This window comes from Protomyctophum bolini (assembly GCF_963924005.1).
Source record: "Protomyctophum bolini genome assembly, chromosome: 7".
Lineage (NCBI taxonomy): Eukaryota > Metazoa > Chordata > Actinopteri > Myctophiformes > Myctophidae > Protomyctophum > Protomyctophum bolini.
Window position 1 is genome coordinate 39,636,456 of NC_137868.1, and position 26,854 is coordinate 39,663,309.

At 44.8% G+C, this 26,854-nt stretch overlaps 1 protein-coding gene across 2 annotated transcripts in view; it reads right to left on the minus strand.

Annotated features, from left to right (window-relative positions):
- grik5 (glutamate receptor, ionotropic, kainate 5) overlaps window positions 1–26,854 on the minus strand; it is a gene marked incomplete at its 3' end in the record, with an annotated part of 84,513 nt that overhangs the window by 37,466 nt on the left and 20,193 nt on the right. For both annotated transcript variants that reach the window (XM_080767667.1, XM_080767666.1), the window contains exons 5-9: window positions 22,157–22,335; window positions 16,153–16,206; window positions 13,938–14,096; window positions 12,375–12,527; window positions 1,819–1,923 (exon numbers count right to left, since the gene is read on the minus strand). In XM_080767667.1, the coding sequence (XP_080623793.1) occupies window positions 1,819–1,923; window positions 12,375–12,527; window positions 13,938–14,096; window positions 16,153–16,206; window positions 22,157–22,335 (650 nt within the window). The remainder of the gene's footprint in view (window positions 1–1,818; window positions 1,924–12,374; window positions 12,528–13,937; window positions 14,097–16,152; window positions 16,207–22,156; window positions 22,336–26,854) is intronic.

The window sequence follows — 26,854 nt, forward strand, 5'->3', positions numbered from 1 at the left end:
CCAGCCCGGCTATAAATCAATCAAATCTATCGTGTCTAGTCTGGCGTAATCACGTGGTGTGGGTCAACAGCAGCAACGAGATGTGCTATGGGGCATGAGTGAGATAAATATTGACCGCTTTATCTCTGCTGTATACCGCTATTCCTCAGCCGTCTCCAAGGAATCACATCTTTCCAGGTCATATGATGTGTCTTTTCATTTTATGGGCTTTATGCACTTATGTCTTGTTTGATCCCATCACCACCAGTGGGCTTCCCCAAGGGTTCTGTTTTCCACTGGGGGGTTAATGTTATACACTGCATGCACACTGTATGGATTAGAGTTTATATTATGGTCATCACCATAGCAACAGCTTTGTGTCGGCATGCTTCTTGGCTTAACCCATTTTGACCTGGGAACGATTCTACAAACGTCTTCTAAATCCTGACAGTTTTCTGAAAAACCTTTGTTTCTATGTCAGTCGTTCTTCGATTTTTCAAAAATAGCAGACCTACAAGCTCGTAGCGCGCCACTCGGTGGCGCGCTACGAGCTTGTAGATCTGCTATTTTTCAATAGCTAAAGCATAACATAAGGCTAACACCAAAAGGGGTTCCCGCCCCAAATGGCTTAAACATGCTATGGTTGATATAAGGTAGTGGAATGTGTGGACGCATTTGCTAAATGTATCCATGGAAGTGTTGTGGCAGTTTTGTGATTATAATATAGATGGAGTAATTAATTCAGTTTGTGATTTCATTGAGAGCCATGAAAAGTCATTGTGAATCCTACGTAAGCTTAAGAACGGTGGAATATCTATCTAAGGAAACTACGGTATGTGTATACACTTTAGATTGCTATGTCTACATAAAGTGTTATTTAAGTTACATAAGTCGAGCCTGTGCATACATACGCCTGTAGGAGGTCGAGGCTAGGGCAAGTACTACGGCAAGTGCTGTGGGCTAAGATGGAGTCTGAAGAGATGCGTTTTCAGACTGCGGCGGAAGATTGGGAGTAAATATAGAAGAGTAAATAGTTCTAGACCATGGTAGGACTGGATATTATCACTTCCAATCAATCACCATCATTTCATACCTTTGTCTCGATTGCGATTAACCAGTTAAACCCTAGGAGATAATTAAGAGTTTAATGTCACTATGTTTTTTTGTTTTTTTTATAATAACTTTTGTAACCCATTTTTCACCTGGTGCCAATTAATTGCCTAAGATGTAATCCTGAGCGCTACTCTTCCTCTGCCAACCTGGGGAGAGCCCCGAACTGAGCTCATGATTCTAGTCAATGCATGAGGAGTGAGCAGGGCGCTTCTTCCGGTAGGAAGTAGCGTGTGGAAGGAACGCGGTATTTCAACCAGTTTCCTTCCCCTCAACGTGCAAACTCCACACAGAAAGGCCCTTTGGCCCAACCCCACCTGTCATCAGCATGGGCACTGATGACAGAGGAGAGAACAGGCCACCAGCGTCCCCAGCGGGAATCGAACCCGTGACCTTCTTTCTAGCTCTGAGGCGACTGCACAACCGTGCCTCCCCCTCGTCACTATGCTTTTGGCCCCATTTCTACTCCATTATATCTCAGAGGCAAATATTGTACTTTTACTCCACTAGAATAAAATTGAAAATTGAAAATAGCCGGACTACAGTATTGATTGCGACCATATAGGTCGCAGATTACTATGAAAACCTGCACGCCGTCACGCCACCATATATGGTCGTCAGTACGACCCCCCCCATGCCAAAGCGACCTCGCCCTTTAGGACACCTCAGGGCATCTTCTTACTGGTACTTTTACTTAAGTATAATATGTGAGTACTTTATCCTCCTCACCTCTCTGTGTCCTCCACGGTGCTTCTCCAGGATCCTCAGGGTGTAGTTGGTCCTCTGGCCTTTACTGTTGAACTCCACCCGACCCGTCAGACCATCATACTCCACCTAGCACCACCCAGAGAGAGAGAGAGAGAGAGAGAGAGAGAGAGAGAGAGAGAGAGAGAGAGAGAGAGAGAGAGAGAGAGAGAGATGAGCAGAAGGGAGAGGTATGTGAAGCAGGTACAGAGAGAATGGGAGCAGCGGTGAGGAGAGTGAGTGAGTGAGTGAGGGAGTGAGGGAGTGAGTGAGGGAGTGAGGGAGTGAGTGAGTGAGTGAGTGAGGGAGTGAGGGAGAGAGGTATTGAAGGAAAACAAAGGAAAAGACAAGAGATTACAAGATAAATGCCTGACTTGCACCATTCTGCATGAAGTCAAACAATTAATGTTCTGCACGCCATGCATCTGATTAAGTAAACAGATACTATGTATGTAGTCTGATGAGAGAGAGAGAGAGAGAGAGAGAGAGAGGTGTGTGTAGTCCAAAGCCTCATTTATTCTCCGTCACACAGCGTGTTGCTTGCCGAACCTATAGCAGACCTGCATGCTCACAAGGCGGTGCAAAATGAGCTTGTAGGACGGCTATGTTCGACACGTATGAATCGGGCTTTAAGGTGAGATAATCCTATTCTCGGAGAAAGATATCAGATCAGAAATCCAGGGACAAAGTGATTGTAAAGCCTATTGTACTTATTGCCGTGCGGTGGTGTCACTCGGCGAAGATAACCGCTTTTCAAGCTATAACGACAATGACGAGTGGCTTGAGAATCTGTCCCTTATGGCAAGCAAGACCGCAGTGCAATGAAGTATGAATTAGACTGAAGGGAGAGAGAGAGAGAGAGAGACATAATCAAATAGACTGACATACACAGTGGGTCAAAACTCACTCACTCACTCACTCAATAACACTCCGTGCCCCATGCAAGGCAATGCTGGCGCTAGAGCTACAGTGAGATGAATATTGAGGCGATGACAATGGAACCCCAACCATGCGGTTGGCTAACAGAGACTGATGTGGGACAGGTGGGCTGGAGACAATGAGGGATGGAACGCAGGCCAGTCCGTCCACACAGGTCGTCCACGAGAGACACACACGGACACACACACACACACGGACGGACACACACACACACACACACACACACACACACACACACACACACACACACACACACACACACACACACACACACACACACACACACACACACACACACACACACACACACACACACACACACACACACACACACACACACACACACACACGGGAGATGACAACAGAGACACAATTAAGACAGGCTTTTGTGGACAGAAGCAAATGAAATCGGCACTCTAGTGTCTATACAGGGGTTTCCAAACTTTGTCAGCTGAGACCCAAAATATATATTCTTTTGTCTAAAACTTAGAAAAATACATTATGAATGAACCACTTAAAAGGGACATTTCACCGCTGAAAGAAACTGCAGTCCCTCAATGTTAATGTATTTGTAGTAGATAACAGTAGCACAATTTGAAATTTGCACACTATGAACAGAAAAATAATGTGTGTTTGAATAGGGTTGGACTGGATTGCTGAATTCCTACAATGCCCATAAGGCTTTAGTGCACTTCCCCTGCTTGTGGAGAGGGGGCAGGCTGCATGGAGGTGTGACATTGTAGTCCAAGAAGGAAGTGAGACCACATTTTCATGACAAGTATTTGGTCATGAACATGGCATCATGACTGATCTAAAAAATATATTAAACACATAAAAACCGCAGGGAAGTGTTTCTTGTGTACTAAACATCATTAAAATAAGCTCTGGTTGCAAAAGTGGTGAAGTGGTCCTTTAAGCCCTATTTTATAGAAGGTATGTGCGTGACATCATCGACATGGAAGTTATGCGGGAACGCCCACTGAGTGGCAAAAAGAAAATGCCTTGACAGCCCATTCTCATCCAAAAAGAAAAGTCCTGTCTGATTGCATTAAACAATGTTAAACTCACCAACATTGCGGCTGTACGAAAAGCTTGAAATATCCTCTTTCTATCTGCGAAAGTTTTTGTTTCAGAAAAATCCACCATAGAAACGTTATGAGCTACTTTCTGTCAAGAAATGCCCTGCATTTGATTATTTTTCTAAGTGTCAGAGTTTAGAAATGCTTGTTTTCAAAAACACATTTTGCTGCCTCCAGCCTCCTGCATATTCACACACACACACACACACACACACACACACACACACACACACACACACACACACACACACACACAGTATAGACTTCTCTCCTAATAGGAACTCTGGGACCTACAGTAAATAGGAACTCTGGGACCTACAGTACTACCATCGCTCAAAGCAATGGACCCGTTTTCCAGGTTCCTCGAGTTAGCTCAGACTTGGGAAAAACTGCTCATGAATAGAATGCCCCTCGCACAGCATGGAATAATCTTCAGTTGGCACTCGTCTCAGTTATTATTCTTGGGATAGCTCAGCCCCCAATGTGCCCTCCAAGAATTAAATAAAGGTTAATTAAATACAATTAAATAACGTTGGCCTAGAGAGAAGACAATTGAATACAACTAAATACTCGTACTGCTTTTATCGCCACTCCTGTTACCTCAACCTAGTGTTAAACAGTCTGCATTTACTTGGCGTCATTCATTTCTCCAAAGCATTTTCTACAATGTGTGAGTTCCATTCAGCCATGCGAGGCACCATGCCGTGGGTTCAGTGTCTTGTTCCAAGGACACTAGGACATGATGCCAGGAGCAGTGGGTATCCATCCAACTGTGGAGCCTTCCCATTCCTACACAACCACTCTGTCTACCTCCTGAGTCCACTGCCTGCCTTCCCATTCCTACACAACCACTCTGTCTACCTCCTGAGTCCACTGCCTGCCTTCCCATTCCTACACAACCACTCTGTCTACCTCCTGAGTCCACTGCCTGCCTTCCCATTCCTACACAACCACTCTGTCTACCTCCCCAGTCCACTGCCTGCCTTCCCATTCCTACACAACCACTCTGTCTACCTCCCCAGTTCACTGCCTGCCTGCCTGCCTTCCCATTCCTACACAACCACTCTGTCTACCTCCCCAGTCCACTGCCTGCCTTCCCATTCCTACACAACCACTCTGTCTACCTCCCCAGTTCACTGCCTGCCTGCCTGCCTTCCCATTCCTACACAACCACTCTGTCTACCTCCCCAGTTCACTGCCTGCCTGCCTGCCTTCCCATTCCTACACAACCACTCTGTCTACCTCCCCAGTCCACTGCCTGCCTGCCTTCCCATTCCTACACAACCACTCTGTCTACCTCCCCAGTTCACTGCCTGCCTGCCTTCCCATTCCTACACAACCACTCTGTCTACCTCCCCAGTTCACTGCCTGCCTGCCTTCCCATTCCTACACAACCACTCTGTCTACCTCCTGAGTCCACTGCCTGCCTGCCTTCCCATTCCTACACAACCACTCTGTCTACCTCCCCAGTCCACTGCCTGCCTGCCTTCCCATTCCTACACAACCACTCTGTCTACCTCCTGAGTCCACTGCCTGCCTGCCTTCCCATTCCTACACAACCACTCTGTCTACCTCCTGAGTCCACTGCCTGCCTGCCTTCCCATTCCTACACAACCACTCTGTCTACCTCCTGAGTCCACTGCCTGCCTGCCTTCCCATTCCTTTTTTTTTTTTTTTTTTTTTTTTATAATATTTGTTTTATTCGGAAAGTGCAGTATAATTGTACATATAGCATTTCTACAAACGATATAAGAGCAGTTCCCAAGATTTTCTTCTTTTCTTTTTTTTCCCCACCCCTCTTCCCTCCCTCATCCCCCCTCCATGTGGCAACATCTCCAATGTCTCTGTATAATATAGTCCTTTTTCCTATATAAGACATCGAGTCCACACTCAAACAGAGACAGGCACGGCAGTAATACTTCAGGTGGTACATTTCAGGAGGACAAAGAAAAAAGAAAGAGTGGGCGGAAAAGACATAAGAAACAAAAAACAACAACAACTAAAGTATATACATTTATGCTGAGGGGGACAAAAACAATATAGCTTTGGTCTTCGACCACGAGAGGAGGAGAGGTGTCTTATACATTTTATATTTATACAATCAAACAGCAGGCAATGAACCAGTGAGATTACACGAAGTCCGCTCTCAGGGGGGCAATATGCACAATCCAGTTGTTCCAAATTTGGTAGAAATTGTCTAATCTAGTTCTTAACATGTATGTTAATTTTTCCATTTTGAAGATGTCTAGGACTATTCCATGCCAATCGTCCATTGTGGGTGTGATTGGGGATAGCCATCTTCTTGTTATTGACTTTTTGCTGGCTGCCAAGAGAATCTGCAGTAGCTTTGTGTATCTCGACTGGTTAAGACATTCAATGTGGCCCAGGTACATGGTTGTGAAGTTGAAAGGTATTGGAGTATTAAATACTGAGCACAGTGATTTGTGAATATTGTTCCAAAACACCCCCAATTTGGGGCACCCCCAGAAAATGTGGAAGTGGTTGGCTTTCTTTGCCCCACACTGCCTCCAGCACAGCCTATCGTCCCCTTTGTATTTTTCCTGGTATGGGGTCTTAAAATATCTAATAATATTTTTCCAACAGTGCTCTCTCCAGTCCATAGAACAAGTTGAGGTAGACTGGAACTCCCAGATCCCTCCCCATACTTCCTCTGAGAGTTCAACTCCTGCGTCCCTCTCCCATCTCTCTTTGATGTACAACGTGCTTTCATTCTTAGCATCTGAAATGGCGCCATATAACTCAGAGATGGACTTACTTGGCTCCACTGTGAGAGCTGACTTTAATATGAAAAAGAATTCTGATTCAACTGCAGAAAACTCTTTGAATTTGCATTCTTGATTGATATAGTGCCGCACCTGGAGGTATCTGTAAAAGTCAGCCTGTTCCAGATCATGTTTGACTTGTATTGATCTGAAACTATCAATTTCAGTTCTTTGCATAAATGACATGTAAGTTGTGATTCCTTTCTCTATCCATGACTTAAATCTAATGTCGCCTCTATTTGGGACAAAGTCTGTGTCGAAGGCACACCATCTGAAAAGTTTCAACATTTTTTTTAAACCACATGACCTCACAACCTTTTGCCACACATTTAACGTATGGTTTATCCATGGGTTATTGATCCTCTCTAATCGGTCCGCCAAACCCCTGTCCCCTATTGCAGCCTGCAGAGGGAAGTCAGCAACTAGACCAAGCTCCAACTCCTTCCATCTCGCTTTATACCCCCTGTTACTCCAGTATAACAGAGGAGTTATCTGGGCTGCATAATAGTAATTTCTTAAACAGGGAAGAGCCATGCCCCCTTTGTCCTTTCTCAGTTGTAGGGTGCTATATTTAATTCTTGGTTTCTTCCCTTGCCAAATGAACCTAGAAATCCATTTGTCCCATTCTCTGAATTGTTTATCGTCCACTTCTACTGGGAGATTTCTAAAGATGTAAAGTAAGCGGGGAAGAATGTTCATCTTGACTGAACTTATTCTTGAGTTTAGGCTTAGGAAGGGGATTAGGTTCCATCTATGTAAATCAGATTTAATTTTCATCGATATGGGACCATAATTAGCTTGCCTTAACTTTGAAGGATCTTTTGTCACATTTATTCCCAAGTATTTGATTTCTTCGTTGTCCCATTTCAAATCATATTTTTCCCTCAGTCCCCTTGGGGCATTAAAGTTTAGAGCCATGACCTGTGTTTTAGAAGTGTTGAGCTTATAACCGGATAGTTCACCATAACCTGTTAGTAGTGACATCAGTTCGTTAAATGACCTCTCAGGGTCCCCCCCTAAGTACACGAGGACATCATCTGCGAACATGGCAGCCTTGTGTTCGATACCCCCCATACTTATGCCTTTGACGGCTTCACTCTGTCTTATTAATTGGCCTAGGGGTTCAATAAATAAGTCGAAGAGGAGAGGCGAGATTGCGCACCCCTGCCTCGAACCACGTTTCAAAACGAAAGCATCAGACAAATCTCCATTAATCTTGATACGAGCTGTAGGTTTGTCGTATAGGGTCTGAATAACTTTTATAAATGTTTCATCAAAACCAAATTTCGCCATTACTTTGTAAAGGAAGGTCCACCTTACGGAATCAAAGGCTTTTCTTGAATCCAGGGCTACTAGGATTGCTTTGGATTTGTCCTCAGTAGTTTGACTTAAGATGTGTGCCTTCCCATTCCTACACAACCACTCTGTCTACCTCCCCAGTTCACTGCCTGCCTGCCTTCCCATTCCTACACAACCACTCTGTCTACCTCCCCAGTTCACTGCCTGCCTGCCTTCCCATTCCTACACAACCACTCTGTCTACCTCCAGAGCCTATACTACCAGTTAGCCTGGTGCAGCCACACTTCATCCGCCCCTACTGCATATGCATATGCCCCAGTGCAGAGCAGTGGTACATTAGTATCATATGCATATGCCCCAGTGCAGAGCAGTGGTACATTAGTATCATATGCATATGCCCCAGTGCAGAGCAGTGGTACATTAGTATCATATGCCCCAGTGCAGAGCAGTGGTACATTAGTATCATATGCATATGCCCCAGTGCAGAGCAGTGGTACATTAGTATCATATGCATATGCCCCAGTGCAGAGCAGTGGTACATTAGTATCATATGCCCCAGTGCAGAGCAGTGGTACATTAGTATCGCATGCCCCAGTGCAGAGCAGTGGTACATTAGTATCATATGCCCCAGTGCATTCCTATTAACAGGATCCCTCCGTCCGACGCGTCCACACGTCCTATAGGGAATCCAACCGACGGGTTGCAATGACGTGTGTATACACGTCCTATGGCACATCTTCAATGATATCAGGCGAGAGAATAATATTCCGATTTGTTTTCTTTTTTCTTTTTGAGTGAGACTCTAAGGCCACCGTACGCTTCGCTCTTCGTTCATATTAGCGTCCCGTTCACTTAGCCGTCAGCGCGGCAGAAAGAATGCCTCGTATCCGCTACTCCAGGGCGCTCTCCGTGGTTTTGACCGGATGGATATTTAGTATACCGCTTTATTTCTGAATTCTCATCCGCCTTAAGCTAGCAAAAATATTTATCTGTTGTTTTTTTTTCAGATTGTTGCACGTCACCCAGCATGTATAGTGCTGCAGTGAACCCTTTGTACATGCAGCGGCGTGCCGACAGCACAAGAACATATGGAGAGAGTGGGCTGAGGTTAATGCATGTGCTACTGTACGTGTGTTGAGTGGATGTGGATGGCACTAGAAGAGAAAGACGTGAAGAATTCATTTAAACCCCACTTCAAACAGCGAGCAACCATGCCAAGGTCCCTGTGACATCGTACCGTACCATCTCTGTCCCTGTGCGAGTGTATTATTCTCGTGTATATATTGTTATTTTCAAAAGCTCAACAATCTCTACGGACGTTAACGGATTGTGAGCTCGTAGATCGTCTATTGTCACAAATGTGTGACAATAGCACTCTTCTTGGTGATTCAATTCAAAACGATTCTCGGTTCTCGGCTCTAAAGGTTGTCTGTTTGATGCAGAAACACAGCATAAGTGCCTTGATGCAAGTAACTTTAACGAGCACCGCAGCTTATGGTAAGATTATATTTCATATCACACACACATCACACACCGTAGAGTAAATTGTGAATCGTTGATAATAAGAATCACAAACACTCCTAATGACGAAGCATACAGTAGGCGATTCATTTACAAGTTGAGATGTGAGGTTTCTGCCTGATAGCAACAATGTGTATGTGTTTACTGTTTATACATATGTATGTACAGTATGTGTCAGTCTCACTTAGTGCGTACATCAACAGACTACGCACATTCTTAAACTAATGGCCTACGTAATGTTTTCAGGGTTAAGGTTAGCCTATAGTCTTGCCAGCTTCCCTGTCAGCAACGGCAGACTGCAGTGAACGCAGCAGGACAGCATGATAGCACAGATGGAATAGCTTGCCTTGGACCCTATTTGCAAAGTTTGTAATGTACAAACGTAACTTGATATAACTTTTACCCAAACGCGGGTGAAACAGCGTGCACGCAAAGAGTGCACGCGCGCACGCACATGGAGTGGACGGATCGATGTCTATCAAAAACAACCCTTGCCTATAGCACCTCGCTCACAAAACAAAAGCGTGTGCGCAGCGTGAATGATAATACGAATGACCGACCTGGCTGGATACATACATATCAGTCAGTCAAATATCTGTCCCCCCCCACCTCCTCCTCCTCCCTAGTTGTCCGACCACCCTCTGCGTAGCAGACTATATAATTCAGTAATCCACTACTGTAGCTGTATATGTCCCATGCTGTCTGAACTGAAGCAGTCAAAGCCAAAGAGAATGTTACAATACTACTTCACCATCGAGCAGCCTGCCCTGTACTGAATGTCACATGATAGAACAGCAGGATGGAAACGGATAGTCTGTCTGTCTGTCTGTCTGTCTGTCTGTCTGTCTGTCTGTCCATCCATCCATGAGCAACAATTTATCCATCTATCTATCTATCCATCTATCCATCTATCCATCTATCCATCTATCCATATATCCATCTATCCATCTATCCATCTATCTATTAGCATAAAAACACATTGATTATACAGATTATATAAAAACAAACATAAAAATTATATCATGATGTTCCGGGGGGCCCGTGTCCCTATGTATGTATGACTATGCGTCCTAGCATAGATGAGCACCGAAAGCTGCAACACAATAACTGTCATTTATCGACCGTTTCGGACGGGGGAAAGCTCGCCGGAACCGGGCAGAGCCCCCTGGGCGCGTTCCCGGGGGTCTGGATGTTGCCCCCGGGGACCCCCACACACACAGGTGTAAGTTTTATCCCCAGTTACATAAGAGCATTAGGCATTTTATACCAGGGTACATACATTTTCTTCAGGGGTACACTTTTTACAAATCGACCTGTCCCCGCAGACAATACATAGACATAATTATTAGTAGTCAATTGCTTGCTTGCTTTGTTTATTTGATTAGTTTATCATTTATTTTCATAGTTTTTTATTTGAACAGGAATAAAAGCCTTTGACTGTACGTTTTGTTAGGCTAATTGGTTCCTGACAAACACTCTGTGTTGCCATGACAACCATGCACACTGATGGATGAGAATATGTAAGGGTTTAGGTAACATCTAAATTCTAAAGTGACAGTCAGATGTAAACAGCTGGACTGGAGCCTGTATCTTTGGGAACTCTGTTCTTTGAAACCATTGGCCCCCTGCACATTACATTGCTCCCAATTACTGCTGATAACTACCTACCTCACTGTTCATGTTCATACTTTTGGGGGGTGGGTGGCTCTTCCAAGACAGATTCAGCGCTCTCATTAGAAGGCGGGTGTAAGGGCCATCCAACCGTTTCTCTAATTTCTTTGAAAGTGTCCATGTCTCGGAGCCATAGAGTAGAATCGGCTCGACGGTAGTCCTAAATATTTTTACTTTTACTAAGCTGGGATGACCAGATCTTATGCATGTCATTGCAGGCTGACCAGGCCATACCCTTCCTAGTTTGAAAGTCCTTTTGGGAAGAAGATATATATATATATATGAACCCAAATACTTGTAGTCATCAACCTGTTTCAGAGGAGTGTTGCTATAGTGTTTTTATAATGTGGTTATTGCTGGATTTGCATATGTTTACGTATTCAGTTTTCGTCTCGTTGAGATAAAGATCAACACAGTTGGAGGCCTGCTCAAGAGACTGAAGGAGAGCCTGAGCGAATTCCAATGATTGACTAATAAGCGCGATGAGAGCTTCGAGAGCTTCTACCTAGGGTTTAGTTGGTAGCCCTTATCATTGATAGTATCAATCAACTGACATACGGAGAACATAATTAACAACAATAATAACTAGAAACGGGGAAAGCGCGTCGCCTTGGAGAATGCCAGCAAGGATGGGGAATGATGGTGTTTCTCTGTCAGGAGTAAGGATGGTCGCTGAGGTATTTGTATATAGAACTTTTATGGCATTGCTCCTTTTTATGGGGGATACCATATAATAATATTTCAAACATTTTGGCTCTGTCCACTGAATCAAAAGCCTTTGAGAAATCAACAAAGCGAGATCGATGTTGCATAGCTGTGATTCCTCAATAATCCTACGTAAGCATAGGAACATTGAAGACAAACGTGTGTAAACACAAACATTGACAAGACAAAAGTGAGGACGCAAATTGGCCACAATGAGATGATGTATGATGACGTATGATGAGAGAAGAGCGCCCCTCGCTTCACACGGATGTGATTGTGTGTAAAATGTGTGTATAATTCTAATTTACATATCTGCCCCTGGAGGCTTTTCAGGCATTCTCCCTCACACTTTCACATCATATTTTTGAAGGGCGCTAGTTTTTCCTTAGACAAACATTAAAAACGCCACTGGCAATGGACAGAGTTTAATGTTTGTTTTGTCCTCGATGTTGTAAGATGATAAGAGCGCCCCTCACTTCACACGGGTGTGATATTTTTAACTGCTTTGCAAGTGAAAACAAACAAACAAACAAGACAAACCAACCATGCGCAGGTAGTTCATCAGGCTGGTCCCGTGTTGCCAGATCTGAGGCGAGGTGCAGCTGAGCGGCCTCACTCCGATCTCCTGGCTGCGGTTGAGCTCGCGCACCGCCCCCACCACCACGTGCACCGCGTCAAACATCAGCGCCGACGACAGCTGAGGGTTAACGAGGAGAGAGAGACAGAGACAGACAGACCAGCTGTGAGTTAACGAGGAGAGAGAGAGAGACAGACCAGCTGTGAGTTAACGAGGAGAGAGAGAGAGACAGACCAGGGTTAGTGTAGTTCACTGAAACTATAATGAGATAATTAAACATAGAATTGCAAATCACATTTTAGTTTACTGAAATAAAAATAAAACCTGCAATTAAAATTAGTTTAAATTACAAGACAGATTATGTTTTTAGTGGCACAATAAAAAAATAAAACAATAAACTGAAAATGTGTCATACTGTATGTATTTTTCTAACACATGCAAATACCCTGTATCTATACATAATATATTGTTGCTGTTAGCAACCACAGGGACTGCCCATAAGTCCGACCTCCCGTTAGTCCGACCTACGTGGCCGGTTAAGACTGAGGTTAGGGCTAGCGACCTATGTGCCCGGTTAACACTGATGCGTGGCCGGTTAAGACTGAGGTTAGAGTTAGCAACCTACGTGGCCGGTTAAGACTGAGGTTAGAGTTAGCAACCTACGTGGCCGGTTAATATTGAGGTTAGGGTTAGCAACCTACGTGGCCGGTTAAGATTGAGGTTAGGGCTACCGATCTATGTGGCCGGTTAAGACTGAGGTTAGGGCTACTGACCTACGTGGCCGGTTAAGATTGAGGTTAGGGCTACCGATCTATGTGGCCGGTTAAGATTGAGGTTAGGGCTACTGACCTACGTGGCCGGTTAAGATTGAGGTTAGGGCTACTGTACGTGGCCGGTTAAGATTGAGGTTAGGGCTACTGACCTACGTGGCTGGTTAAGATTGAGATTAGGGTTAGCAACCTACGTGGCTGGTTAAGATTGAGGTTAGGGCTACTGACCTACGTGGCCGGTTAAGACTGAGTTTAGGGTTAGCAACCTATACGTGGCCGGTTAAGATTGAGGTTAGGGCTAGGCTTTGGGATAGTGTTAGTAATCGGTCGGACTAGCGGAATGTCGGAACAATGACAACAAAAACTGCCGATCTACAAGCTCTCAACGTGTCGCGATGTGAGAAAAGAAGGAGGAGGAGGAAGAGGGGAGAGCACGGGGGAGGGTAGAACGAAAATGAACCGGCAGCGGAAGAGGGGAACGTCTCATGATTAGAGGGTATAGGGAAGAGGGGATGAGAAGAAGTGGAGGGGAGAGAAGGAGAGGGGCGGGGGGGAAACAAGAAGTACATCAATACAGATTATGTTCACGCCAAACGCCTGGTCTGAATCTACTTAGCTGCAAAATGGAATTACTGATGGTGGAAATGATGTAATTAGACATTATGTGTTAAACGCTGCTGTCTGGCGAGTAAACCAGGCTTTTACATCACTCGTGCGTGTGTGCGTGCGTGCGTTAGGGGAGAGTGTATACTGTACTGACCGCAGGGCCGGGGTAGGTGAGGTCACAGCCCTCCCTCCAGGACAGGTTGAGGCTGCGGATGAACTCCAGGTAGAAAGGATGCGTGGTGTTGAACATGGAGAAGCCCACGATGTTGGACTGCTCGTCCACTACGTCGTCCAGCCTCAGCAGGGGGAAGTCCTGGGAACGCAACGCCAAAAGGTCATTACTTTAAAACCACTTCAACCCTATGTTAAGGTGGGCTCAGAGACAGAGGCGGCCAACAATGACAGAGCCCACAGTAACAGAGCCCACAGTGACAGAGCCCACAGTGACAGAGCCCACAGTGACAGAGCCCACAGTAACAGAGCCCACAGTGACAGAGCCCACAGTAACAGAGCCCACATAGTGACAGAGCCCACAGTAACAGAGCCCACAGTGACAGAGCCCACAGTAACAGAGCCCACAGTAACAGAGCCCACAGTGACAGAGCCCACAGTGACAGAGCCCACAGTGACAGAGCCCAGCCCACAGTTACAGAGCCCACAGTGATAGAGTCCACAGTAACAGAGCCCACAGTGACAGAGCCCACAGTGACAGAGCCCACAGTAACAGAGCCCACAGTAACAGAGCCCACAGTGACAGAGCCCAGTGACAGAGCCCACAGTGACAGAGCCCAGCCCACAGTTACAGAGCCCACAGTGATAGAGTCCACAGTAACAGAGCCCACAGTGACAGAGCCCACAGTGACAGAGCCCACAGTGACAGAGCCCACAGTGATAGAGTCCACAGTAACAGAGCCCACAGTAACAGAGCCCACAGTGACAGAGCCCACAGTGACAGAGCCCACAGTGACAGAGCCCACAGTGATAGAGTCCACAGTGACAGAGCCCACAGTGACAGAGCCCACAGTAACAGAGCCCACAGTAACAGAGCCCACAGTAACAGAGCCCACAGTAACAGAGCTCGCCCATAGCGGCAAATAAAGATAAAAGAGACAGAGAGCGTCTGCGGTCGCCTTCACCTCACACAACCTCCCATTCATTCTCACATTTATTCAATTTATCTTTCCCTACTCGCCCACTTACACAGCCTTGTGCCATCATTCCTTGCGTGTCTCTCTCTCTCTCTCTGTCTCATGAATTTTATCTGTACATTTAGTTTTGCTATATTGTTGTGAAGTTGGTTTTGTTTAAGTGTTGAATGTACAGTGGAATCAAGCCTCTGGCTTTCATTGTGTCATCCATTTGGCGTGTTTTTTGCTCGTTGTAGGTTTAAAAAAAAGAATGTATTGAAATTTTGAATATTTCTTAATATCTGAAAAATGAAAGAAACAAGGAAAATAGCATATCCACAATCTCACAGTGAGTTGAGCTTGTAGATCGGCTACTTTCAGTATGAAATAGGCCTTAAGTGGTTAATGCATTTTGTTTGTGTGACTTTAGGTCCCAATTGTCCCTTCCTATAGAAATATGAAGTCAAAAGTACAATATTCTTCTCTCTTGCATCATCCTTTCTCATCAGTCACCACCTCTCTCTCTCTCTCCTCTTCCTTCTGTACATCACCTCAGAGGCGTCATTCATTCTGCATGGGTCCCAAGGGATGCTAACGGCCTCTCCCTTAGCATTTACATTGCCCTAAAATTCTCTATGCACATTTTCTCTGAATGATCTTTTTTTTTTTACAGATTAATCTCATTTAAAGATCATTTCCGAGTGCGTTTTCTTGTCTGCAATCATACACTTAATGTATTAACCACTTTCACTATGGGCAAAATTAAATTATATATACATATATATATATATATATACATATAAAGTTATAGTTTATATGGAGGTATACAGGCTTCCTCTGCTTTATCAATAACAGCATTTGCTTGGAATAAACTTTTCAGTAATTCCATTACCATTACTGAAAAGACCAATGCGCCGAGCTTGTAAAATCGAAGCCGAAGACATTTGGTGTAGACAGAAAAAAAGCACAGGGCCAACTCAGGTACAGCTTACTAAGTTTAGAGGGTTTACGTTTTAGTTTTTTGGACACCCACAATCGTTATTTCCTGAAATGACACCTGCATGACACAGCTCACAGAGGCACTGATAGAATGAGTGGGCAGACTGGAAGTGCAAGTCAGAGGAGAGGAGAGGAGAGGAGAGGAGAGGAGAGGAGAGGAGAGGAGAGGAGAGGAGAGGAGAGGAGAGGAGAGGAGAGGAGAGGAGAGGAGAGGAGAGGAGAGGAGGACTGATGTGCTCTTACCATGGTGGTTAGGATGTACTTGTAAAACGCTGACGTCATCCCCAGCTCTGATGCCTGTAGGATAAGGTGAGAGGGGGGGGGGGGGGGAACACAGAAAGAGCAAAAAGCATGAGGTATAAGAACGGGGATGAAAGCATTGAGTGAGATATGGAAAGAATTGGCAAAAGAGAGGAGGACAATGGCAGAGAGAGAGAGAGAGAGAGAGAGAGAGAGAGAGAGAGAGAGAGAGAGAGAGAGAGAGAGATAGACGGGGAGAGTGAACAAAAGAGACAATTGGGGGACTACGTTAATCACAGTGTTCCGTCATCAGGCAGGTGGTGGGACATTTTGTCTGAGGTGAGTGCGGTGCGGTATACGATGGGAACTACCGGTATGCACAAAAAAAAATGTTCACCCATTTTTTTTACATGTAAAACTGTGATGTGACATGTTGATTGTGATTCTCTGCAGCCCCACGCCGACGGACTCACACGGCGCAGGTTGCTGCCGCTCCACTGCAGGCCAGCAGGCATGAATCACTCACAGCCCGCGGTCCTTTGGTAACATCTGCACCGCATCCCCAATGAAGAGAGATGTGTGTGTGTGTGTGTGTGTGTGTGTGTTTCCACTACACTCTGTAGTGTAAGTCATCGTTACTGCTTTTTCGCAGACTCCCTCTGGTACAAGCCTCTCTCTCTCTCTCTCTCTCTCTCTCTCTCTCTCCTTAAGAACTCCGCGGGCGCTGAATGTAAAACAAATTAAAATAGATGTTATTTCTAAGAAAACAATCGCAAATCAGGTAGCCTCCGGACGCGTGGAGACATGTTTTGGCGTCCGATAAAGCCCGCGTGCCCTTGACTATACACTAACGTAGCCTGAATCTTCACCCGTCGGGTACAAGACGGAGAAAAGGATAGCTTTTGCATTCCCGCGACGGCGCCTCATCGAATGCCCAGGTCAGCAACACGCCGGCTCATACTGTATGCGTGGGGGGGGGGGGGGGGGGCCCTCTCTGGAGAAGAAATGCCAGCCCAGGGGGTGAATAATCATTGAAAATATTACTACACAGAACATACTGTACTGTGTATGCGGTCCAAATCCATAACAGCATGTGGGGCCAGCAAACCATAATAGCCTTTTTGTGTGTGAGTTGGCCCCATAGGTTATAGAATATTAAAAAGGCCACTGCAATATGACGCATACTGTATATGTACACATACAGTACTGTAGACTAGAGGACTCGAGACAATAGCTTCCAGCACTTGACCGGCTTATTGTTGGTCAAGTGGCTAAGACCTCCGATTCTGAATACCCATTTTAGCCTTAAAGTGGGCGATTCACAGTTGAGAACCCTCACTTATACTTCTCTTTATCCTGGAGCCTATAATTTAAATATATATATGCAGCACCTTGTTTCCACCTCCGCCTGAACCCGGCGGTGGAAGAACCAGCGTTCAAGTATTTGACTTGGGCTACTTGGAATAATCAATACCGCAGTGTCGAAATACGTAAAGTAAATGATAAAAATAAGTAGAAGGTTTGTCATTAAAAGTTTACTTGTGTAAAAGTATAAAAGCACTGGCATCAAAATATACTTTAAGTATACCAAAAGGAAAAGTACTTATGCAGAATGTCCCATTTCACTATAGTTTTCAAATGTATAAAATGTGTACAAATCTTTTAAGCTCACGACTGAGCTTGTAGATCGACTATTTTCAAATAGCTGAAGTGTTTTAGTAACTCAAAATGTCAAATAATTGTAATGGAGTAAAAAGTACAATATTTACCTCTGAGGTATAGTGGAGTAGAAGTAAAAGTACTGAAAATGGGAAATACTCCAGTAAATTAAATAAAAACTTTAAAAAAAAGTATACTTAAAGGGTTGGTTCGGATTTTTGGACATGAAGCTGTATGAAAAGCTTACCATAAATATCGCGGGTGTAAAGGTATTAAATGACTGGCCGAGTCCCTCTGCTCCTGCTTGGTTGGATATCAAGTAGTTTCCAGGGTCACTGGGGGCCACGCATTAAAAATAAACCAATCTACAAAACTACCGTAATTCGTGTTGTTGACCTATATCTAGCATTATAGACTAACTTTCGCTCAACTTTGACCCCACTGTCACATGGTACTATTTTCTTTGTGTCCGGTATCACTGCGCCGCATAGAACACCATTGAGCTGCCGCGCCGCGGAAGCTGCGGCGGGATACAGTACCAAAGCTAGATGCTATGCAGCTGCCCCAGGTCAGCTATAGTTGGCTAGCTACGGGGTTTCAACGCGACGGCGCATACGAGGATTTTTTTTATTCAAAACATTGACGGTTCGGTAACTTTATAGGTGTTGACAACACTTTATTATAGATCAAAATGGTACGAAGTTGCAACTTTCCGGGATGTCCTAACAAGAGTACGTCTGGATCCAAACATTTCTTCCACCGTTTCCCTAATAATACGAGAACGAGACAACTTTGGCTTGCTGCAGTGGGTTTGAACGTCCATACAATCTTGAGAAAAATTTAACAGTTTCGCATATGCAGTGAGCTTCCCTAGCTCTCTCCTCTCTCTCTGCCCTTTCTATGTCCATATTACGGAGTTCATCATCGGTATATTCCGGTTCATACATATATCCCATCGGCTGTGCAGTGAAAGCAATATCTTCATCACTGTCGTTGTCTGACTCGTACTCTGGGTTTGAAGTGTCTGATTCTGACATGTTGAAGTCCCGCTGATTTTTAGATATACTTTGAAAGAATTGAAACAACTATTTTTTTCCTCTATGACACAAAACAAAACTTATAAAGTAACCGGACGTATGCGCCGTCGCGTTGAAACCCCGTAGCTAGCCAACTATAGCTGACCTGGGGCAGCTGCATAGCATCTAGCTTTGGTACTGTATCCCGCCGCAGCTTCCGCGGCGCGGCAGCTCAATGGTGTTCTATGCGGCGCAGTGATACCGGACACAAAGAAAATAGTACCATGTGACAGTGGGGTCAAAGTTGAGCGAAAGTTAGTCTATAATGCTAGATATAGGTCAACAACACGAATTACGGTAGTTTTGTAGATTGGTTTATTTTTAATGCGTGGCCCCCAGTGACCCTGGAAACTACTTGATATCCAACCAAGCAGGAGCAGAGGGACTCGGCCAGTCATTTAATACCTTTACACCCGCGATATTTATGGTAAGCTTTTCATACAGCTTCATGTCCAAAAATCCGAACCAACCCTTTAAGTACATAATTGTTCTTAATAAACTATTCCACAATCTCTGAATGCTACAGTATATAGTCTGGAACTATATATAGAGTCTGGAACTACACCTCTTGAAATCCGAGCAAGGAAGCTGGCATTTCCATTCCCATGTTTTCGATTAGGATAAGTTTGCGTGACCGTCAAGCGGAAGTGGGGAGGAGGCTTCACATCTGCTCTATCGCTTGTTGATGATCAGAGCTTCCCTCGCTCCAGACAGAAGCATTTGAAAATTGCAGGAGGCAACAGTCTGGCCACGCAAGACTATAACCTCTGAACAAAGCCATATTGATCCCTGCCTCTTTTGGTTGGATGATTGGATCATGGGAACCATGTGGAGAGGTAATGTGGGCAGAGCAGATGGTCACATCAAGGAATCCATCAGGAGTTGACGTCAACACATTTAGAAAGGAGAGAGCTCCTGTTGTAGAATTCACAGGGATAACTTCATCGTTCGGAATGAACCGTCAGTGAATTTACATCACCGCTTGAAACTTTGGCCACATTTAAACCCATTAACCCATTCTGACCTGAGATCAGATTCATACGAGGTTTCCACTGGACACACACTGGTCTGATTAACCCATTCTGACCTGAGATCAGATTCTAAAAAATGTCAGTCGTTCTTCGATTTTTCAAAAATAGCAGACCTACAAGCTCGTAGCGCGCCACTCTGTGGCGCGCTATGAGCTTGTAGATCTGCTATTTTTCAATAGCTAAAGCATAACATGATGCTAACACCAAAATGGGTGCCCGGTCAGAATGGGTTAAAACGAGGAAAGCATCCGTGTCATTTTAGAAAAAATATCATCTGCTACTTTGTATTTCTTTTTTATCTTGAAAGTGCGAGAACTATAGTGGTTTAGAGGGCATTTGCAGAATTGGCATTAGCTCTTAGGTGAATATGGACAGCTGAGATTGTGATATAATATGACAGAACGAAGGAAAAAAGCCAGATAAGTCCCGTTTAACCCATTCTGACCTGAGATCAGATTCATACGAGGTTTCCACTGGACACACACTGGTCTGATGAACCCATTCTGACCTGAGATCAGATTCTAAAAATGTCAGTCGTTCTTCGAATTTTTCAAAAATAGCAGACCTACAAGCTCGTATCGCGCCACTCGGTGGCGCGATATGAGCTTGTAGATCTGCTATTTTTCAATAGGTAAAGCATAACATGATGCTAACACCAAAATGGGTGCCCGGTCAGAATGGGTTAACGAGACAGGGATCGAATTCTGCCAGTGACTCCCGTTTACTGACTCCCCTCAACAGTGTGTAAACCATCCATCGTGAATTCACTAAAATACAAAGTGTAGAGTAGACTCGACCCACTTTACTTGAAACAACCCCTAGTAAGCAAGGAATGAGTTATGATGGAGCCCACAGGCACGCATACATAAACAAGGCTATCCCCCATTATTGTGTTACAGTGAAGTATAGGTTCGCTCTAACGCGCGCTGTGAGTGCAGTATATTCTCCACAACAAGCCGTTGACACTAAAGTCCTCCGGCTATGCACCCACATGTAGCAATGTTGTACACTAAAGGCTCATACATACTCCAGTTTTTGGTGATAAGAGTTGAGGCCATCATACTCGCGGTGATGTCCTTAAGGATTGACCCCGCCTCCCTGTGGTTTACCCAACTTCTAGACCAATCAGTGAACGGGGTGATAGCTCCAGAGTGAAAAGACTTGTCTGATAGTAAAAACAGAGAGATGGGTCTGTGTCCGCGGTGATAGCTGATCATCACCGCGACTGACGTAATGATGTAGTTTCCCAACCCTTTAAAAACTACACCGCGGTGATAACCTATCACCAAAAATATGAGCCTTAAGTGACTCTCTCCTTCCTTCACTGCCTCCTGCTGAAGCTGTGACAGTGTTGATTTCGTAGACTATGAAAAGTATGGCGAAAAATGCTTGTCGACTGCCTTTTTCACTGACGAAAACTAAATAGAACGCCAAGTCATGATGACTAAAACTAAGACTAAATATATTGACAATTTCGTCGAGTAGTGGAGAAGAGATCCAGTAGAAGGTTTTATGTTTGGTTTTTTTAGCACAAAACTAAAAATAAACATATTTTTAATTACCGGATTAAAGTACGTTAAAGAAAGACGGAATTTCACGTTCTGGCACAGGCGGTGGAGAAATTAACGTAATTCGGCGTTCCATGCCAGGCATTCCTGGCATATTAATATGGTTAAACTTTAGCTGCTGAAAAATAGCAGATATATAAGCTCGTATGCACGTCGAGTGCCGCACTACGAGCTTGTAGACCTGCTCTTTTTGAAAGATCGTGAAAATGTGTGCAAATACATTATTTCACAGTTTCAACGTTTTTATACAATATTTGCTTGTGGGGGTCCCTGGAACAACACATTTTCAGATGGCGGTCCGCGGCCAAATACATAAAATATTTGGGGACCTTGACATGAAAATGTTTGAGCACCACTGAATAGAAACATAGGGTTTCTCAGAAAACTGGATTTAGAAGACATTTTGTCTTCTAAATCCTAAAATGTATTTTTCTGAAAAAAACCTCATGTTTCTGTATCAGTGGTTCTCAATATTTCATTATTATAATCAAAATTATATGTAATATAATGTTGTTCCAGGGACCCTCCCAGAAGCAAAGATTTGAGTTAAAAATGTTCGTTCTGAAAAAATATATATTCCAAATTTGCGGCATAGCTAAATTATAACAAACACAAAAAGGGGTTCCCGCACAACATGGGTTAAACCCCCCCCCCCCCCCAGGTGACGGCTGACCTTCTTGAGGATGAGATAGGAGACAGAGGCGTTGGCGTCGATGATGATGGTCGCCACCTTGTCATCTCGGATCTCCTTGAGCAGAGGGGTGGGGTCCAGGTTGTCGTCCAGCATCCGGATGGACAGCGTCTCCCTGGAGATGAGGAAGCGACGCACCAGCTCCTCCAATCGCAGCAGACCTGCGGAGGGAGCGAGCAGGGCGGGAGGGAAGGACGGAAGGAACTCAATTTAGGAGTAACTCGTGTTAAAAAAAAAGGACACGTAATCGGTAAAAATGCTGTGCCTCAAGTTGAAAGAGAGGCTGAAAGACACACACATCCAAAAGCTACTATAGGCTAGGTGCTGGATGAAAAATAACAATTACCAATTACTGTTCCCAAGCATATTTGAGTGGTGCAACCACTCCAAGGAACAGCAATGTCCGTGTTCACCTATATGTACCTATGTGTCCGCCTATGTGTTGGTTAATGAGCACCAGTATGTGACTATGAGTACCAGTAGGGGCGCTGTTGTGCCAGAAACAGAGAGAGGGATAGTGCTGCACTGTTGCCTGCTAATAAGAGAGAGAGAGAGAGAGAGGTGGAGTTGCACCACTCAGTTCACAGACAGACATTTATATATGCAGTGACATCGCTACACCTGTGACCCATTCTATTAGCCACCCGTTCCAAGTCAGTGTCACTGTCAAGTGACACTAGTACACAAGGGGGGGATGGACGGAAGGAAGGCTGGACGGACGGACAGACGGACAATTTTTGCACATTTCACCATGTGTCATTCAGGGACTGCAGTAACTCAGTCAGGAGATAGAGCGGCCACTTAGGAAAAAAAGGAGCAAGACACTGAAGGCCAAACTGCTCCTAATTGGTTGGTGCCTTGCAAGGTTTCCCCTGCCATCGGTGTGTGAATGGGTCAATCTGTACTGCACATTGTAAAGCGCTTTGGATAAAGGCTCTATAGTCTATATAAATGCACAATTTAGAATTTATTTGTGAATACAATAGAGTGTCGCAGTCCCGCCCCCCCCCCCTCGAGAGACCTGGAAAAGAAATCCCTGTTCATTTTCATTTAAAGACGTTTACGCGGCGGACAAAGCCAATTCTTGTAGTGACAAAAAGGTCTTCAAAATAAATACGTTTTGAAAAGCCTATGGAGAAAATGAATGGAGAATCATTTCCTGGGCCACTCGTCGTTCTGAAAGGGGGCGGGACTGCGACGCTCTATAGTCCATACCCGTTCAGGGATATGACATATCCAAACCCCCCATTCTCTCTCTCTATCTCTCTCTCCATCTCGGCTCCCCTCTCTCTCACCCTTCTGTCTCTCTCAACCCTCTATCTGCCACTTACTGTATATAATGGGGTGTCCCTAGCCCCACAAGCAGAACCCAATGGTAGTAAAGTTTCTGACATTTTTAAGACTTTACACCATTGGGTCCTGGTCCACCGTCGGGCTGCCACCAGGTACGCACACAGAAATACATGTAGACACGTTCGGAGAAATGAATCGGCGCAGTTTTACGACGTTTTTACCTGTGATGGCTTCTGAATGTGCGAACTATAAGTACCTATACATACCTCTGAGAATATCTCCTGTGTCGCGGAAGCCGTTAAGTATTTTTAATCTATGTTTGATTAAAAATGTCGCTTCTTCCTACCTTGTTTATTGACACCTCATTGTACAGCCTATCTGGCTAGCTAGTGGCGCTATAGCTATGACGTAGCCGGCACAAGCCAACCGCACATCGGGAGGCGGTACAATAAACGGTAAATAAACAAGAAGAATCAAAGCGACATTTTTAATCAAACATGGATTAAAAATACTTAACGGCTTCCGCGACACAGGTGATATTCTCAGAGGTATGTATAGGTACTTATAGTTCGCACATTCAGAAGCCATCACAAGAAAAAACGTCGTCATAGTGCGCAGAGCGACTTAATAATGAGTTTGTTATGTCCGCGTTCCAACATTCGCATTCGAAAATTTAGTAATGTCCAGGAACCCAACGTAAAGCAAGTTAAAATCCAAATTTCATAAAAGCTTTACGGAGGGTTCCGAGAGGGGCTAGGGTGTCCCCTGTGTCACCTCCGTTATGCAATGCACAGCCAATCACGGTGCAGATTGACACACCTTCCAGCCAATCGCAGCCCCCCCAATTCGGCCCCACGTATAAAAAGGGGTGGGGTGGGGAGTGCTCCCTCCCACTAGGGAAAGTGGGCTGTCAACTCCACAAAACCGTCTTCGTATTGGTAAGTAGTGAAAGTGTATAGGATTACCCGAGAACACCAAGGACAGAAAAGAGGGCCCGGAGAGGAGACGCAGGGCAAAGCGTACAGAGAGGACGGTATGCTGGGGACAATTCATGCACTATATACAACTGAAACCCTCCATCATCCACCTCAGCTGGAGACCGCTCTGCACTTCCTGGAGGCACACAGTCCACTCCACGCAAGCCTTTGGTTGTTCCAAAAGAAATGGAGTCCCCACGCTTTTGCTAATTGCAATTCTATATAGTAAACCTCGAAGGCCGGTAGCTATGTACATAAGTGGTGGGGGGGGGGGCAGGCATCTGGGGAATGAGAGGGAGGAGGAGGAGGAGGAGAAGAGAGGAGACCCTACAGCGGTAGAGAGAGAGAGAGGGTCGCTCTGCGTGCGGTGGGGTAATCACTGAACCAGGCCAAAACTTTAATTAGTTTTTCAGGAAGTGTGTGTGTGTGTGGGGGGGGGGGGGGGGGGGGAGAGAGAAATCAATGTACTTTACAGCTCTTTCAGTACTCTGCTGTTCTCTCCCTACACATCTCCCCCCCCCTCTCTCTCCCTACACACTCCCCCCCCCCCCTCTCTCTCCATACACATTCCCCCCCCTCTCTCTCCATACACATCCCCCCACTCCCTCTCTCTCTCACATGGACACGCTCCTCTCCTTTTATACTTTCACTCTCTGTCACTCTTTCGTTCATTTTTGGCTTTCCACCCATCCTCTACATGCCTGGCTCTCTCAATTCAATTCAATTCAATTTAAATTCAATTCAAAGGAGCTTTATTGGCATGAGAAAACGTACGTTTACATCGCCAAAGCAGAAGTGGAACAAGACAATCAAAATAAAACAATGTATTTACGAATAAATATTGGATATAAATAGGAATTAAATAAAGTTGTAAAAAGAGCTGTGTTACATTACACAACACTTTGAGAAACTAGGCCTATAAAAAAAAGATTGTGCATATTCTCTCTCTCTCTCTCTCACACACACTCTCTCTCTCTCAGACAGTAGCATTTAGTGTAAAGTGAAAACAGAAGCGTCACTAGCAGAACCCTGAGGGACCAGCCAAGTATAGGGTTTAAGTGGCAAATTTAACGGCAAATAAATTAAATCAAACTTGTGCAAAGTGTGCGGCGCCTTTCATGTCTGATGTCGTCAACAACACGATGCCCAATAATATGAGCACATTCCGTGCGGAAACGGACAGACAGACAAACATTCCGTGCACAAACGGACATAGCTGTGCATAGGAATGGCTATAGAGCCGCTCAAAAACAACAACGACAGCCCAACGACATCAATGGCTATACAGTAGGTGCTATACTGACTACAGTAGAGTTGAGCAACATCTGACCAAGTGTCACACTCACAATCAGCTAACAGCTAATGGTAGCGAGGCTAATTAGATAGCTCCTGTAAACAGCATGTCTATGAGTGGATACTAGTAACGAGGCTATAGATAGCCCCTATAAACACCATGTGAGTGGATGGTAGCGGTTACGACGCGGCCTCAGCGGCCTGACTAAACGACACATTATGTTACGAATATTGTCCATGGACAGCTAAGTAAGTCTGTGTACTTGAACTTGAGATACAGTGTGCTTTGATGTGTTTCACTGCCTGCATTGTACTTTATAGATTATGTGAGGCATTATGTTAGATGGCGCCCATAAGGTCAGCCTGGACAGTAATAATAATAATAATAATAATAAATGTTGATGCTGCTTTGTACTGAACCTAGATCTTCTACGATTTTGGCAAACAAATACAATTTTGAATTATATATAAATTAAAAAAAATAGATTGTCCAGTAAGTTCCTATGTCGCACATCTTGCTGTCTCGGCACTATTACTGAACAATGATTAGATACGGGGTCAAAATATGACCCCCCCCCCCCCCAGTCAACTATACACTTTGTGTTTGAAATAGACACTCGTGCTTTCTAAGGTGTGATTTGGGGCCCTGTAAGATGAATACAGAATGAATATCAACATCCTAATACGGGAGCACTATATATCTTCCATGTGTGTAATAAACGTCATAATGTATGTACATGTAACGCATGACTGTGTGTTGGCATACACTACAGTATGTTCTCCACGCCTGCGACTTGATGGATCCTTCCTCACCCACCAGCCCAAAGGTTTAGATGGAGACTTCTAAGAGACCATAGAGAGGGTCGCTTTAAAATCAATACAGTAGCGAGGCTAATAGATAGCCCTGTAAACAGCATGTCTATGAGTGAATGGTAGTGGGGCTATACTAATAGCCCCTGTAAACAGCATGTCTATGAGTGGATGGTAGTGGGGCTATACTAATAGCCCCTGTAAACAGCATGTCTATGAGTGGATGGTAGTGGGGCTACCATTCACCCGGTCGGTCCTATAGTAACCGGGGATCAATCAGATGGTGGCGACAAACACCTTCTGTCTT